We start from the raw sequence: 16,159 nt of genomic DNA, 5'->3' as shown, positions 1-16,159 counted from the left end.
GGATCAATTCCATGAAAGACTCAAACTCACAGTAAACATATAGAGTCTCACCTTAGTAAACTAAGAGTTTAAGAAATACGTATTTGTGGCAAAAATAGTTAAAAAAAAAAAGTACCAGAATCATCAAGCATGAAAGACTAAGTGTTACCATATATTATAAGTGGATGAAGTACCATTTACTGTATTTTCCTTTGAAAAGGAAATTACCATATAATCACACAAACAGTGAAAGTGCCAACTCCTAAACCTTAGTTTAGTGTTCTTTTGAAGCACAACTTTCTTACCCTCAAATTTGAGATTTCCTTCTGCAAAACATTCAAAGACAATTGAACAGTATAATTAAACTGTCACTCATACTATAATTCTATTTCAAATGGGGGGAGGGGGCTTAAAATCCCACAAATGAGTTGTGTGGAATTTTTCTTTGTTCAGTAACTAAAGAGATTTTCACTATAAATGAAACAATTCAAATATATAATAGAAGTATTTTAACTGATTTTAGGGTCAGACTTCATTATACACCCTGGCTGTAAGAAGACAGACAGCAGATAGACCAACAGACAGACAGACAAATAGATGAAGGAAGGACGGAAGTCAACAAAGAATTTCTGCAATTTGTATAATTAAGCTCAATGACTTTTGGAGCACAAAGTTTATCAAAAGTTACTATCAGCTGACATTTCTAAAAGCAGGCCAGAGCAGATGAAATATTACTTCTAGCTAAAATAGAGCAAATGAAATTTCAAAAGGTTTATTACATCTAACTTTAACCACATCGCTCACTATCAAGATAGTAACAATACACGTCACTTCTTACAAAATGCCACTTGTTTTTCACCTAGTATATTCATCACACCTACAAAGATTATTCAAATATTAGAATTTAATGTTATTTTCCTGGATTAATTTTATAACTCCCTTTGAGTATGGGAGAATATTTCAAGGGACTTTTTCTATATTAAAAAAGATGGAACATAAACAAGAACCATTTTGACTAATTTAATTATCCCTGATTACCCAAAAGCAAATTTTTTTAAAGCAAAAAAGCATACCTAGCTGTTTTTTGTTCCGTAACTGTCCATCATTTTTAAAATATTTTAATCAATCATAATTACTCAAACACAAAACATCAGTGTACTTAAATCAAGTAGTTAAAAGGGGTCCTTACTGCAAAATCCTCCCTCCACTGATGGGCTGCTTGAACTTTCTCTGCTTCCAAAGCCAGGCGCTGGAAAGGAAACAAGAAATCTCAGAATTCAAATGACCACATGAATATATAATTGTTATACAGTGCATGGGTTTTCAAATCAATTATGAGGACATAAAGTAATAGAAGAGATTCCTTATTTGTGATTCACAAATTCTAAATCATTTAGTAATATAATTTGCTAAAGTTGATGTTATGTACTTATTCTTGAGTAACATAAGTAGCATACAATTCTCGAATACCATTAAGTTTACTGCCTCTGCCATCATTGGCAATAGTGTCCACTGAGTGCTTTATATCAGACAAACATTTCATTTTTTAGAAAACAAGGTTTGATCAGAAGAGTATATTAATCTTGGTAGAATCTTGCTTTTAATAAATACCTTTATACCGTATATTTCTATGTAAATGGAAAGGAAACTGACATTGAGAGATGAATAAATATGTGCTAAATGCTGTATAGTCACCTTCTTAATAGCATTTTTAGGTTTCTTACCAAAAGCCACAAAAAAGTAATAATATTCTCGTTGCTGAAGTGCATCCTTAACAGTTTGTTCAGATACCTGTGAGGAGCGAACTGTCACAATCCACACATCTGAAAGTGGCTTTATTTCCCCTGTACTCTTGTATGCTGAAGTACTTAGAGAATTCTAGACTTATTTCCCTTTACACTCTGAAAACGTTTAGGTTTAGTTGGAAATAAAATGTCTATGTCAGTCTGCCAATCCCTTTTGCTAGATAATTTTTCTTTCTCTAGTAAGTTTTTAGATTCTTTTTTCTTTGTATTTCCCAATGTTACTGTCATTATTCTCCATGTGTGAAGCTTTCACAAGAAACAGCTAACATTTAGCAATTAAGAACACAGATCCAAAACCAGACTGCCTGGGTTTAAATACCAACCCTGCTGCATACTACCTATGCAAACTTGGGAAGAGTTAAATCTCTTCCCCTGATTTGATTGCTCATGGGAATAATGTCAAAATCTGCCTCATGGACTGATGAAAGGATTAAATTAGTTACTATATATAAAGTGCTTAGTACAGTACCTGGCAGACAGTAAGCAAATATGCCACTATGTCACTCTGAAGGACAGTTATGATTCTATTTCTACTCTGTGTCCCTTTGATTGTGAAGTTCATCTGCCCTCGGCCCCCTACACTGCTGGAAGACGGGCAAAATAGGCCAAGTATAGCAGTAAATATAATAAAATGGAATAAATATATTAAACTCATTTATTAAGAGAAAGAAATGATCAGGTTAGGTTTTAGGAAAGTATAAATCTCATAGTGGTTTGTTGGTTCATCTTTTTGACCTTTCACTATGAACTACAGTGTGAGCCCTCACTGTGGACATCTAGACCACGCTGGGTAATGGAAATGTCCATTGACAGTAGTTTTCATTTACATTAGTGTATTGGCTTCTACTCCCTCTTATTTAACATTATAATCTACTCATTTTTCTAAACTCTGACATAGGTATTACCAACGGCTACAAAACACTGCCCAATGGAAATCTCAAGTTAAGAATCTCTAAGCTGAAGTAATTTAAAAGAAAAATTCTCCAGTGTGCTTGAATGACAATGGTTATGTTTGTGGTTTGTCAGCTACTAGACACAAATATAATACAAGAGAAGCTAGTAAATGTTAGAAATTGTCCCAGAGAGAGTTACCAAAAGATGGTTCTCTATCCCTACAAAGCTAAAACCTAAACAGAAAAAAAAAAAAAAAACAAGGGGAAAGTGTATACATTTTAGTAATATTCCATCACAGTACTTTTGGAAACTCGAATTCCGTGTGAAAATGTTGCAAACAAGTGAAAAAATGGCAAACAAAATGGAAACAAAAACAATTTCTTTATAGGAAAACAAAAAAAGAAAAGAATGAGAAAACAAACACAAAGGCATATTCTTGACAAAATTCAGAATGTCTCCCTTCATTTTTAATAGGTCATAGAAGAACAGTTAAATGTTCATATGTAAGCACTTTGTGACTTTAAACAAAATATTGGATAAAATATAAATACATTAAATGAGTTTTTAAATGAAGAAATACTAGAACTCAAAAATGCCTTAAAGAGGGATATTAGGATCTTTCCTTGCATGACACACAGAAGGAGGCTGCCCATCCTCCAATGCAGAGAACACTGGGAGACAGTCACCCACAGGGCCATGCATGGTTTTCAAGGCAACAGCTCTGTCTACCATGCTCTTTTCTACTCTGGAAAGCAGGAGAATGTACAACTTAAAAGATCTGACTCAGAATCACATGGCTTATAATGTGAACATAATCCATGTTTAATTAGCCATAGTGATAGTAATCATTCCAATTAATTATTTCTAGGAAAACAAAAACTAAAGAAGGATTAAAAATAGCCACAAACTGTAAGACAATTCTCTTAGCAGGAGAGTCCAAATCAGCTTTATTTCTAGTATACATATGTTTTAAGAAGCCACTAATTTCATGAAGTAAATGCCATTTATTGCAAGAATCTGAAATAGTTTGAGAAACTTAAAAGACCTCTAGTTACGTATCTTAAAAAAGCATATTTTAAAAGGCTGGTTTCGAGCTGGACTGTTGCTAAATTTTATATCCCTAGCTTGCATAAAGATGAAAATACAATACTATTATATTCGTTTTTCATGAAGAAATTAATAAAATATTTTTTAATGTAGCAAATTTCATGATCAAGCAAAACACAGACCTTTAGATACTCGGTCCTATCTGAAGGACAGACAGGAAGAGCCGCTGATGGTGTTCTTTCTTGTGGCAGAAGATCAGCTAGTCTTGACTTGTAGAAAACTGACATGTTTTCTGGACACTTCAAGCCCCTCATTAACTTCTTTTCTGATCAAGTGACATTTTATTTTTAAAGCCAGTGATCTACCATTAAATGCCACAGGCAAACTGTGTTAAGATGGATAAACTTCCTATCTAATAAAATGTGAATATTTGCTCAGTAGAGCATTACTGTTTGATAGTTGGCTATGTAAGTCTACTCTGTAACAATGAGTTATTTCAAAAAAGAAAATGTACCTTTTCTCATGTAATTTATAGTACAGTTTAATATAGTATCAAACATTAAAACCAGACCAAGCACCAGACAGAAACAGAAAACCTAGCTTACCAGAAATACGTATTAGAGACAACTGAAACTTAATTCTGCTCACAGTAAAATAAGCCAGAAAGGGTCATTAAATGGCTTTATTATAAATGAAACAGCACATGCATATATGAAAGTCCTTTGGGTATGGAATGATAAGTACGTATACAATGTCAAAGAAGTATTAATAGTATATACATCCCTACCTACTTATTTTTGAACATTTAAAATAAAAAATTATTTTAAAGACCTTTTTAAGGACTCACAAGTTTAACAAAAGACTTGAATCTAAGCCTTCTGACTCCAAAGCTTATTCTCATTCTACAAGAGCAATCTTTAGTCCCCATTAAACCCATCAAAAGTGTTAACATCACATAAAAATATATGAAGACATAGTTCTATCAAAATCTAAAACCCTGGTAGAAAACTATTTCAGGTTAGTGGAAAATTTCCCAGCAAATTTTTAGAATTTGCTAAAGACTAAAAACAAAAACAGCACTAAAAAACCCATGTCATTTTGGAAACTATCTTCACAAAAGTCTTGCCCTCAACTCCTGACAGAATGTTGCTAATCAGAGAAAAAGCTTTTGATATGCAAGACAAAAAAGAGAGAGAGAGAATGGAAGAGGTTTTATCAGATCACAGAAAGATCAGCTCCCTTGAAGCCCTATTCATTCTCAACCTTCACCTTTTCCTCATATCTTTCTCTTCCACTAGCATTGCATTCTGTCAAGTGATATGAAAGTTTAATAAAAGCAGTATACTTGTACAGTTTATAAAAAGAAATAAATCAATCACCCTCCTTAACAATATCTAAATATATTTTTCCTTGGAACAGAGTATTTTCCAAACCTGTAAATAATTTGCTTTCTAGACTGTAAGTTAAATGCAGATGAAAAATAAAGGAAGCTCTCTGAAATATTTAATTAAAAGAATTTTCTTTTGACAGCTTTGAAAGGAAACCTTCAGGGATCATATGACAGTTCAGTTAGACTCCAATAATGCTGATACTCATGTTAATAACATCAAGAATTGAAGTATCATTCAAAGAAACATCTCTAATTCAAAACAATCTCCTTGGTTAGTATGTAACAATATTTTCCTTTCTAATAAGGAGGTAATAGTTATCCACAATAGACTAATCAGTAAAATATGCATGTGTTATGTGGTTAATGTTCAAATAGTAAACATCGAAAAAGGATGAACAAATTGTATTACTGTATTATGCCTCTGTGAACAAGGTTTCCCCATCTCCATCTAATGTTCTTAACAAATCAAAAGAATGAGGATAATCATTTGAATGGTCTAACAATATCTAATATTGAAAACAGCAAACAAGTGAAGGAAGAGACTTCTTTGTTCTGAAGAGAAGTGTATATAGGTACCATCAGTAACTTTGAAGCTATAGTTAAAATAAGCATATACTTTTTAATGAGACAGATGTGATTTCCAATTCTGGTGCTGTTTTTCACTAACTATGTGATTTTAGGCAATGGACTTAACATTTTTCAGCATTTATCAATGATATCTACTTCATATGTTTTCCATTGGTATGCTAAATATCTAGCATATTATAAACTCAATACAGTTTTACTTCCATTTGAATCATACAAGCATAACTACATAGGACAGAATATGCTACAACTATAAACACCAATGACCACTTCAATATGCACATACTGTGAATGTAATGAATGAAAACATCTTATTGGTCCCTAAATTTTCACTGTGTTTTGCTTAACAGAAAAGCTCTTATCAATGGAACTACAGGGTGGGCCAAAAGTGAATGCAATTTAATATAGTAGTCAATAAGATGAGTTCAATTTTATTTCATTTTATTTTTACTACAAATATAGTGAGAAAGCAGAGCAGATCACTATGCTCTGCTTTCTCACCTTATTCCTGAGATACATTAAAAAAAAAAATGAGATGTGACAATTCTTTTGCATTTTTTAGGCTGATAAGAAGTTTAAAGACCTCAACAGAAAAGGTAATACCATAACTCCATGAGTATTTAGTACAATATTCCACTCAAAAGGTAAAAATACTTTTCTTTCGAACAACTTTCACCAAATGAGAAGTAATGCAAAATGTTTATAAAACAACGTATAAGCAATATTTATTTATATTCATATAACTATATATGCCCAATAGAATTCTACCAAAGCCTTCCAGCAACTTGTTATATACTAGTGAACAAGGATTTTAGCATGAAAATCACCTGTAGAGAAATTGCTTTATACTTTCTAAATCTCCCTGCTATACTATATTGTTTAAAATGTTTTTATAAAGGAGCATTGTTGATACTCTTAAAAAGATCTACTGGCTAAGGAAGCCAGGCTGGAAATTGGGATTTAAGGTTAAAAAGTTATGAAATTTGAATAGGTAAGGAGGATGAGTTAACTGTGGTATATTTCAACACTTTAAAATGCTGATCACTAGGTAAATACACATCCTGACTGGGAGGGAAAGTATCTCCAGGTTAAAAGGTACAGTGTGCATTTCCTTTTATTCAATAAACGTTTACTAAGCACTTGGTATATGGAAGTGTTTAGGGAATAAAAATATAGGACATAGTTCCTCCTTCTAATGGGACCTTCTGCATATCCATATAACATACACTCACACACTAAACACCATGTGGTCAGTGTTTGACAAATGCTTCCTTAATGGTTACATTATACATGCTTTGTTAGTTTTACTTTATTTACAGTGGAATCTATGACATGGCAAATTAATTTTTTTAAGTACTGCTTTTATCAGGAATAGATATGTCCCCAAAATAAAGAACAGGAAGGATTCTAAGAAGAATGAGTACTGCTGGTCAATGACAAGTTTTATCCATAGGTCTTGTTATTTGTTTGGTTTGAAAGGAGACTGAAAATACTGAAAATTATAGAAACTAACAGTCCGGAATCTTATCACCCAGATTTCATCTTTATCTTTTATGAAAATTTGCTTTACAACTTCTAATATGAAAAATACTACAAATAACCTTGAAGTTCACCTTGTTCATCCCTCCACCCATTTCCCTACCCATAGCAATCACTATAATGAATTGGTCTGTATCCTTTGGCATTGCGTGGCATGAATTTTTAAAAACTATATAAACATCAACAACCACATGGAAGTTATTTGAATTCTCGAAAAGAGCAACATTCAAAACTCCCTTTTCAAAAAGACTGATTCTGAATTACTGGACAGATGTTTTGTTTTCAACACATTATTTCATCAATAGAGATGGGGATTTTGATTTTGCAACACTCTTGTTTCCATGTCTCTGCATCTTATTATACAATGTACTTGTATATACTCAAGTAATATATAGAGTATGTGTAATTCTAGCTGGATTTAGAAGCTAAGTCAGTTACTGAGTAACATTTTGCAAGTTTTTTCCAGCAAGTACTAAACTGGCCAAAAAGTTCTGGTTTTGAAATCATTAAAATTTTACTCTCTTAAAAAAAAAGTGATGCTTTAGATTGGACAAGAGAATTCATTAATGCCAATGAGTCTGGAGAAATGGTTTGCTGATGGTTTTGGAAAATAAAGATAATGCCAGGAGCAAGGAAGAACACTCAGGGAAACAAAGCTGAAACCCTTTCCGAGCCCTTTTATTCAGCACGAAAATTCTATGAATTTACTGCATCCTTATCGTCAGAATATAGAACAGTCCTTTTGCGTAAACACAGTCCTACCTATTCCATCTCTCCATCAAGAGACCATCATTCTGTCCTCACATCATTACTTAAACAGTTTGAAAGATGCTAAATCAACACTCAAGCAATGCAACTTATCTGAATCATGATGATACCCTCTCACTATGGTTCTATGGCTTAGTAAGCCCACTGTTACAAAGATGACTTAACATTGTTTTTATGTTTTACTTATGCTTGCCTAAAATATACTTTTGCAGACTTTCTGCTTTTGTTTAATGACATGAAACGTGAGTGCATAATTATAATCATTATCTTTTTTTTCAAATTCATTTTCTTTTTTCTAGCAGGGCATTCATTCCAAATTGATTTCAAGACACACACACACAAAAATGTGGGGTTTTTTTTTTTAATAAAATCCAATTTTAATTTAGAAAAATATATCCCAAAGACTTGGGGAATTCTACCAAACCCAATAAAATAGCTCAGCATCAGTTCATCTACTTGAGTTTCTGGAGGGGGGGAAAAAAGGAGTTTGCCTTCTTAACCATTGTTTTTTAAGAGAAATAGAACAGGCTACATAATGTATAACTTTTACTATATATTTTGATTAAAATTATTATAGACGGACCAAGTAGAAGTAAAGTATGTAGTCTTGTTATTTTTTTCTATTTAAATGTTTCAACATTTCTATAAATACTGGAATCGTGACATAAGTAGAGAATGATCAAAATTAATAGCAAAACATCAATTTTTGATTATATTAAGCAAATCATGTATAAATCTTACACTGTGTAAGTTACAATGTAAAGTGAGAGATTAATTCTTTTTGAGAGACTACCATTTTCCTACAACTGACTTCATTCCAGGTTACATGAAATAAAAATTTTATAACACAGACACTATTTTTCTTTCTAGTATAAGATTGAAGAACGTATAATATATGTAAAACATAATAAATAAAAATTGCTGACATCAAGCCAGCCATCATTTATCCTTCTACTTGTGGCCCAGTGAAAATTAAATCTTTTGGAACATGGATTCTGGATCATGTTGTATAGATTTCAGCCTGAATCTCCCATATTCGGGAAATGTTTTTGAAATTAACCACAAAGCTTCAAGGCTAATATTCAGAGATGCTATTCGCTCCAAATAAATTGTCAGACGTTTGGAATACATAAGCCAGGGTAAAGGGGATGTCATCTGGTAAGAACAGCAAAACTCCTTTAAACAGTAGTGAAAGTAAATAGTACACAACTGGCAATTATCACTATCTTTTTTTGGCTCTGCAACAAACAAATAAAATAAAGATTATTCAACTGAATATAATTTCCACATCAGCTATCCACTTTGACACCTGGAAAGAATCATCAGATGAGCTTGTTCAAAACACCTGGGCCACATATAAACCCACTCAATCCCACCACCAGCCAAAGATTCTGATTCTATACTTGGTGTCATTCCCAGAAATCTACAGGTTTAATACAGCACACTTTTTCCATCAACTAAACCTTGAAAATACTCCTCTAGAGGGTAACATGTTAGCTCTATTAGACATATGGATTAAACTACTCTTTAAGAAACACTGTTCTGAACAGAAGCATGATATGACAGAGGCAGACAAAAAAACCCACTGCTTTTCACTAGGTCCCTACCCTTACACTATTCTGACTCCCACCTCTGTACTCAACTTTTTCTTTTTTTCTCTCTCTCACCCTTTCCCTTTCTTCTTTCCTCTCTCCTCTCTTTCTCTCTTTCACTTTCAATAACACACTAAATGTGAGTTCATTAGGCACAGAAGGCAGTTCTTTCATTTCTGTACACATCCAATATCTCACACAATGGGTGGCAGAGAGGAGACAATGAATTACTGTGTGTGGAAATGTAGAAATAATCATTTCCAACTATTGTTAGGATTTTATCTCAGTTGAACTAAGATTTATAGCTAGGTTCACTGCATTATCATCATTCATTATCCTGATACCTTGAAAGGCCCCCAAAATTGTCTTCCCACACAACCAGCATATTCCTAGATCAATACCTCACTACCTAATTCTTAAAAATTGATGGATTAATTCATCATCACCTGATCTTTAAAAATTAGTTGAATTTGGCTGTGAGTGTGGTAGGGACCCAGGCTAATCTATGAAATTCCACTCTGGGATTCTACAACTAATCTATAGTCAGTTGCCTTCTTCTTAACATGTTGAATACCAGTGCAGATTCAGAAACCCAAGAAACCATATCCACAATGGCCACCCAGGTCCATTTTGGATGCCTGGATCCTCCATTTTGATTTTCAAATGATCTTCAATATGTCACCAGTGTTCCCTCTGAATTAATCCTACTTCCAATCACCACACTGGGAGACAATTCTCCGTGGGTCTCTCATATTTCCACATATCATGTGAACAAAGGAAAGGACAGTCTCTGCTCTGCATTACCTTTTTAAAAATGTTTGTACAGCAGACAGTCTAGAAAGACAGAGAGTGTCTTCCTGCAATGCAAAGGATAGATTTAATTTGTTGCCCAGGAAACTAAAATTAGTCCTGTGAGGCAAAAGTCAGGCAGGCTTGTAGGTAGGCTCCTTTTAAAAGACCGGGGTTTCCCAAGCTCAGGGTTCCCCAGCTGTGACACAAGCTCATAGAAAAGGCACTATCCACCTGGGCTTCTCAGCTTTGCCCCCACTTGACTAGATGGTCAGGAGTTACTGATGCAAACATGAAGCCAAAGCTGCCTGCTGTGCTGGAAGTCATCAAGTCTGTTGTCACCTTAATCTTTGAAATGGTGGTTGGCTAGCTTGTTGGCTTTCGAGAGGGGTAAAATATCCAACCCCTTACATTTCTTCACTCATCACATCTGGTTGAGTCACGTCCATAAAAACATTCACTGGTCCATCTCCATATCTTCAAACTCTCAGCATCATGTAACTGATGTCATTTTTATTTTGTCTTCAGTTCTTTACTGAGCATGTATTTTGCACCCTGCTTAAGAGTCTCAGTGTCTCTAGAACAGTGCTGCTCAAAGTGTGCCCAGACCAGCAGGGGCAGCGTTACCATGGAAGTAACGCTGAATTCTTAGATGTCACCCAAGACCTACTGAATCAGAAGCTCTGGGCAGTGGGGGTGGCACTATCAAACTGTATTTTAACAAGACCTTCCAGTGAACTAAATTTTGAGAACCACTGCACTAAAATAAAAATTCATTGCATTGTTCAAGCAGAAGTTTATATTATCTTAACAGCAAGCTCTTACAGCTATGGGAAATAAAACAACAACAAACTATTTGTTCTAACACCCTTCTTTTGAAAAATAAACCTGGTAAGTCAGATGTATTAGAGGTGAACAGGTGAGGCAGCAGTCCCTGACTGGACTGGTATCAATTCTGAAGTTTACTCATAATTTAGTCTTATTTCCCTGATTATTATAGATTATGAGCTTTGTCTCTGGGACAACTAACTTTAATTTCAAAACAGTAAAATATAAAAGGAGAAAGATAATTGTCTTTTTGTAAAAAGATGTAAATAACTGAGTAATGTTACAGAACACTACTAAGTACATATCAAGAACTGCAGAAAAGTTGTTGCATCCTCAATAAAAAACAAAGAAAAATAACTGGCATTAATAAATTTTATAACTGTCTACATTATCGTAATTTTTCTTCTTTGAAATATATTATTGAAACATACTGCCTTACTCTGCTTTTATTTATATATAGTCTTTATAGTTCTCTCCCTCCTCCGTCTCTTCCTTCCTTTCTTCCTTGGATGCAGGATACTAAGTGAACTAAACTTGCATAGTTCTTATGAGTCCACTACTCACAATTTGCAGGGAGTTTTATAAGCTTCAGGGTTTCATTTTGTTTTTCATATGCTGATTGGCAAATAAAGCATAAAGCACAAAAGTTTATGCAAGTAAGGAGAAATTAATTACTTACGAGAAAGTGATCAAATTTTGTAGGAATCTGGGAATATGAAAGTGAGGTACAGAACCACTTTAAACAGGAAAAAGATGTGGAAAAATCACCTTTTACTGTCAGATGCTTTGCATTAGGCTCTGCTTTCCCATAAATCTAGGAATGGAAAGTTCATGTGAGTTTCATTAGTCTACGTAAATAGCAAAATTATTATTTATTTGAATAGGATGCAACTTGATATAATTAATCAAAAGATGTAGTATAATAAATGAGAAGTACCTTTGAAATTATTTTGGTACTTTATTTTTATCTTTATTTTTAAGAAGGAACTTCAGATGAATCTAAAAGCTTTAACTCTCTTCAAAGACCATAACTACAGGCAAGAATAAAAATAAATAATCTGATTCAAGAACATATTTATAACTTATCTTTAGTTTCATAGATGCATACTTACAAATTTATATATGTAGTGATAAACTGAAAATAAGTGAAAAAAAAAAAAGATTATCAGGAAGGGCAGATTAAAAAATCTACCAAATTTATTTTGATATCCTATACTGGAAACTAAAAAGGTTTACCTTCTCAGTAAAGAATCATTTCTTTTCACATATGATTTATCTTTCAGCACATTATAATCCCAAAGTGTTTAATCACCATATTTCCCTTGTCGTAATTCAAGAGTTTTAAAACAGCCTGAATTATTAACCTTCCAAACCAACTCACAAACATCGAATACCCGCCACAGCCCAAACTGCTCTTTGAACAGATAAGGCAGCTTGCTACCCATAAATTTCAAGTACTAGACATTCCACGAAGTGTTCCCTCAACTATTCTGAATATAATTCTGAAGTTAGTTTCTATTTTTAGTTAAAATTTTGCACAGAACTTATTCAAGAATTCAGGAAACCATAAAAGACATTGACTTTGAAAACATGGGAGAAAGTACTTAATTTCTCTACCCTTCTGTTTCTGCATCCGTAAAACAGAGATGACAGTACCCATTTCACAGAACTGTTTAGTGATTAAATGAGATTTTTGCAAAACAAACATAGCAGTGACATCTTTGTCAACATTAGCTGTTAGGAATTAAGAAAGGGAAAAAGGAGTTCTTCCATTTTATTGAAGGTATAATCAATAGGCATGTATCACAATGGTCTAAATAAACTGCAGTGCATCCAAGATCCTGTCAGATAATAGTGGCTTCAGTCACCTTTCATTCTTTTAATTTTACAATCATGATTTGCCATCTCCAGCTCTCCTCCTCCAAGCACCCTCCGTTCCCTTATAATATCAAAGGAGATTTGTTTCCTTTACCTCAGGCTACTCTTTGACTGGCTGTAAACTATTTATCATTCCTGCCATGTTACCTTAATTTCTTTTTACTTTTAAATAATTTACCTTGGAGTTTAATTAACTCTCACAGGCTGTCAATTTGGTGAGTGGGTTGTTGGCTAAATTTGATCCTAGACATTAGGCAACTTTTCTGTTTTGCTAATGTTGCTATGGAAATACTCCTTTTATTTTCTGTTTTTGTTAATACATTGGGGATGAATGTATCACATTCTGTGGTAGATAAAAGTGTGTATCATGTGCTCCTCCCCAATTTGTATAATTTTTCCTCTAAGGATTTGGAAAACCACTGTGATGTGTAAATCAGTCAATCGAATTTGCAAAATACGCAATCTACCAGGTTTTTTAAAAATTAGAAACAGCATCCACTACTATTCTGGAAAAAAAAAATGCCATTCCTGTCCCTCCCCTTTTCTAGATGTTTCTTAAATTGCTGTAAAATATTCAGTATTTTTTTTTAGATTTTACTTTCAACTCAGGTAATATTATTTCTCCTCATTCTCAAGTTCCCATAATTTCAATTAAAAAGCTTCCAGTAACTGATACTATAAAAATTCTCTTAATAACACTCACACTATTATCCTATAATTTTCTGTTCCTATTTCTTAGATATAGACTTCTAAGAAGTGACAAAATTTTAAAGCTGTGGCTCTCAAGCAGAAGTTCAAGGTTTCCTTTTTTCCTTTTTAAGATCATAATTGTATATTCATTACACTGTGCACATGTTATTAAGAATAATGATGGTTAAAATGTGTGTAGCTCTTTACAATTTATGAAATTTCCATATGGCATCTCAGTCGACCATCATAATAAGATAAAAAAATAACAATAAGGGCTAATACCTTCTTAGTACTTACCCTTTGCCAAGCACAGAACAGGAATTATCCCACCCAACTTTTCTACAAACTTAGTAGATACACCTTTTACAGAGGAGTAAATGGATTTCAGAGAGCCAGTAATGTAGGGTAACAAATTTTCTAAAGTCTGTTTACTCATTTGGGAGTTAATAGTATTATCTGCTGTGTTTGTAGGATGCAATAATTTCTATAAAGTGCTTAGCAAAGAGAAAATGGTAGGAGCTGGAATTGGAATAAGGCTATCTATTCCAGAGCCGCTGCCCCAACCTACCTTTTGAAAGAAGTCATATAACTTGCTCTCGACTTCACATAAGTAAAAGACCAACTAGGAACAAGAAGTAATTTCTACTCATTCCATCTTCAGTAGAGAGGACATGTACCACATATGTATCAAACAACCACTGAAGCACCTGAAAAGAGTCTCCCTCAGCATTTGATTTCTGGTTCATTTTCTAGATTAGTAGCATTCTTTTACAGCTGATTATTTTTCTGTCCCCACCCCAGCACACTCCACTGCTTTGCCATTGCATTCATAGGCTATGACAATAGCCCAAATGAGATAAAGTTGTGTAGCTAAAAATTAGAAAAGTGTTAATCCACTCTGATAACTCAAAAGCAGCAATGTCAATAAAAATGAATATCAACAATGAAACAAATGATTAGATCAAAACAAACAAATGAATAAAAAATGCATTGTGGAGGTAAGTTTTCCTCCTCAGAAACTCCATTACCTCTATCTTTCAAGAGAGATCCATGGTATATAATAATTAAAAAGGCAAGTGGAGGGAAAGAATGGTGCTTAGTTTAGACACACAGACTATATTCACTCTGTCAACGTTTGAAAAGGCAAACGAAACGTTCCCGCAGAGATTTATTTACCTAAGGTATCTCAGAGCTTTCAATATACCTCTAATTGTCTTTATCCCTGTCCCCAAAGACTCTTCAAAGAAAATACTAAAAATTATTTCACCAAAATCTCTAAGAGATTTTGCAAAAGCACAAGGTAGTCTAACTCTGCTGTGTGTTACAGAGCAGAACAAACTGAAGAGAAGGGTGTCGGGTAGTTCCCGTCATTGGCATTACTGGGGCATGAACAACCCCTGACAGAGACAGGAGGCTAATGTCAGGTGCAGAGACAGTCTCAAAGAAATATGTTTCGGTAAATATGCTTTTGGAAGTTTACTATACTCCCTTTTTAACTCCAAGTTGGGGAACATGTTAAGGCAAAGGGAATAGAATGGAAGATTCTAGAAAGGTGATCTAATAGCAATTGTAATAGCTAAAGAGTATATATCCACATACAATAATATGCAGCCAAGAAAGATGCATGACGGCTTCAGACACAGATCTGAATTCCAACTGTGGCTCTTCTACTTACTACGTACAATCTCTAAATCACAGTTTCTTCCCTGATAAAAAAGAGACAATGATCTCAAATATCCTCACAGGTATACGGTGAAGATTTAATGTCACAACACACATAAATCATCTAAGATTTAATCAGATAGCAGAAGTTCTCTTTACCTCCATAACACTTGATCCACTTGTAAGATCACAAATGAAAATAAATGACTTTATAAAACACATGGATCTAAACCTCACAAATATCTAGCTGTAAATAAATACCAGTAATATAAAATCTGGCTTATTAAAAAAAATTATTTGGTGAATAGTGAAAAAAAATGCCTATTTTCAACTGAATGCATATGAAATCTATGTTTTTAAAGGTTGAAGGAAAGTACCATAATAATCCATAAAATGATTAGGTTTCCAAAGGATTAGTCATCAGAAAGTAAAAACTGGATAGAAAATTTTTAAATTGGAAGCTTTTCAAGCATCCTAAAATCACAAACTTAGGAATGATCTATTTCTGACATAATGACAGCAGAAATAAGGACAACATATAATAGTATTTACTATGCCAGTGTTACCTGTAGATGAGAGTCATTTCAATTACAACATCAGAAAAGGTCCAAAGACCATCTACACATAAATGGGTAAATATAGCAAGAAAAAAAGACAGACATAGTCAAGACTTCTGAGGAAACTGCTGATTGCCATCAACGAATTTAAGTGAT

At 33.6% G+C, this 16,159-nt stretch overlaps 1 protein-coding gene across 11 annotated transcripts in view; it reads right to left on the bottom strand.

Moving 5' to 3' along the window:
- Positions 1-16,159, bottom strand: part of CACNA2D1 (calcium voltage-gated channel auxiliary subunit alpha2delta 1) — a 426,371-nt gene that overhangs the window by 202,938 nt on the left and 207,274 nt on the right. For all 11 annotated transcript variants that reach the window (XR_004321588.1, XR_004321587.1, XM_032484117.1 and 8 more), the window contains exon 4: positions 1,169-1,228. Coding sequence is in view for 9 of the 11 variants with exons in the window: in XM_032484117.1 (XP_032340008.1) it covers positions 1,169-1,228 (60 nt within the window). In the remaining 2 variants the exon portion in view is untranslated. The remainder of the gene's footprint in view (positions 1-1,168; positions 1,229-16,159) is intronic.

Source organism: Camelus ferus, chromosome 7, assembly GCF_009834535.1.
Source record: "Camelus ferus isolate YT-003-E chromosome 7, BCGSAC_Cfer_1.0, whole genome shotgun sequence".
In the NCBI taxonomy this organism is placed as follows: Eukaryota; Metazoa; Chordata; class Mammalia; order Artiodactyla; family Camelidae; genus Camelus; species Camelus ferus.
This window is presented reverse-complemented; position numbering and strand designations above follow the sequence as displayed.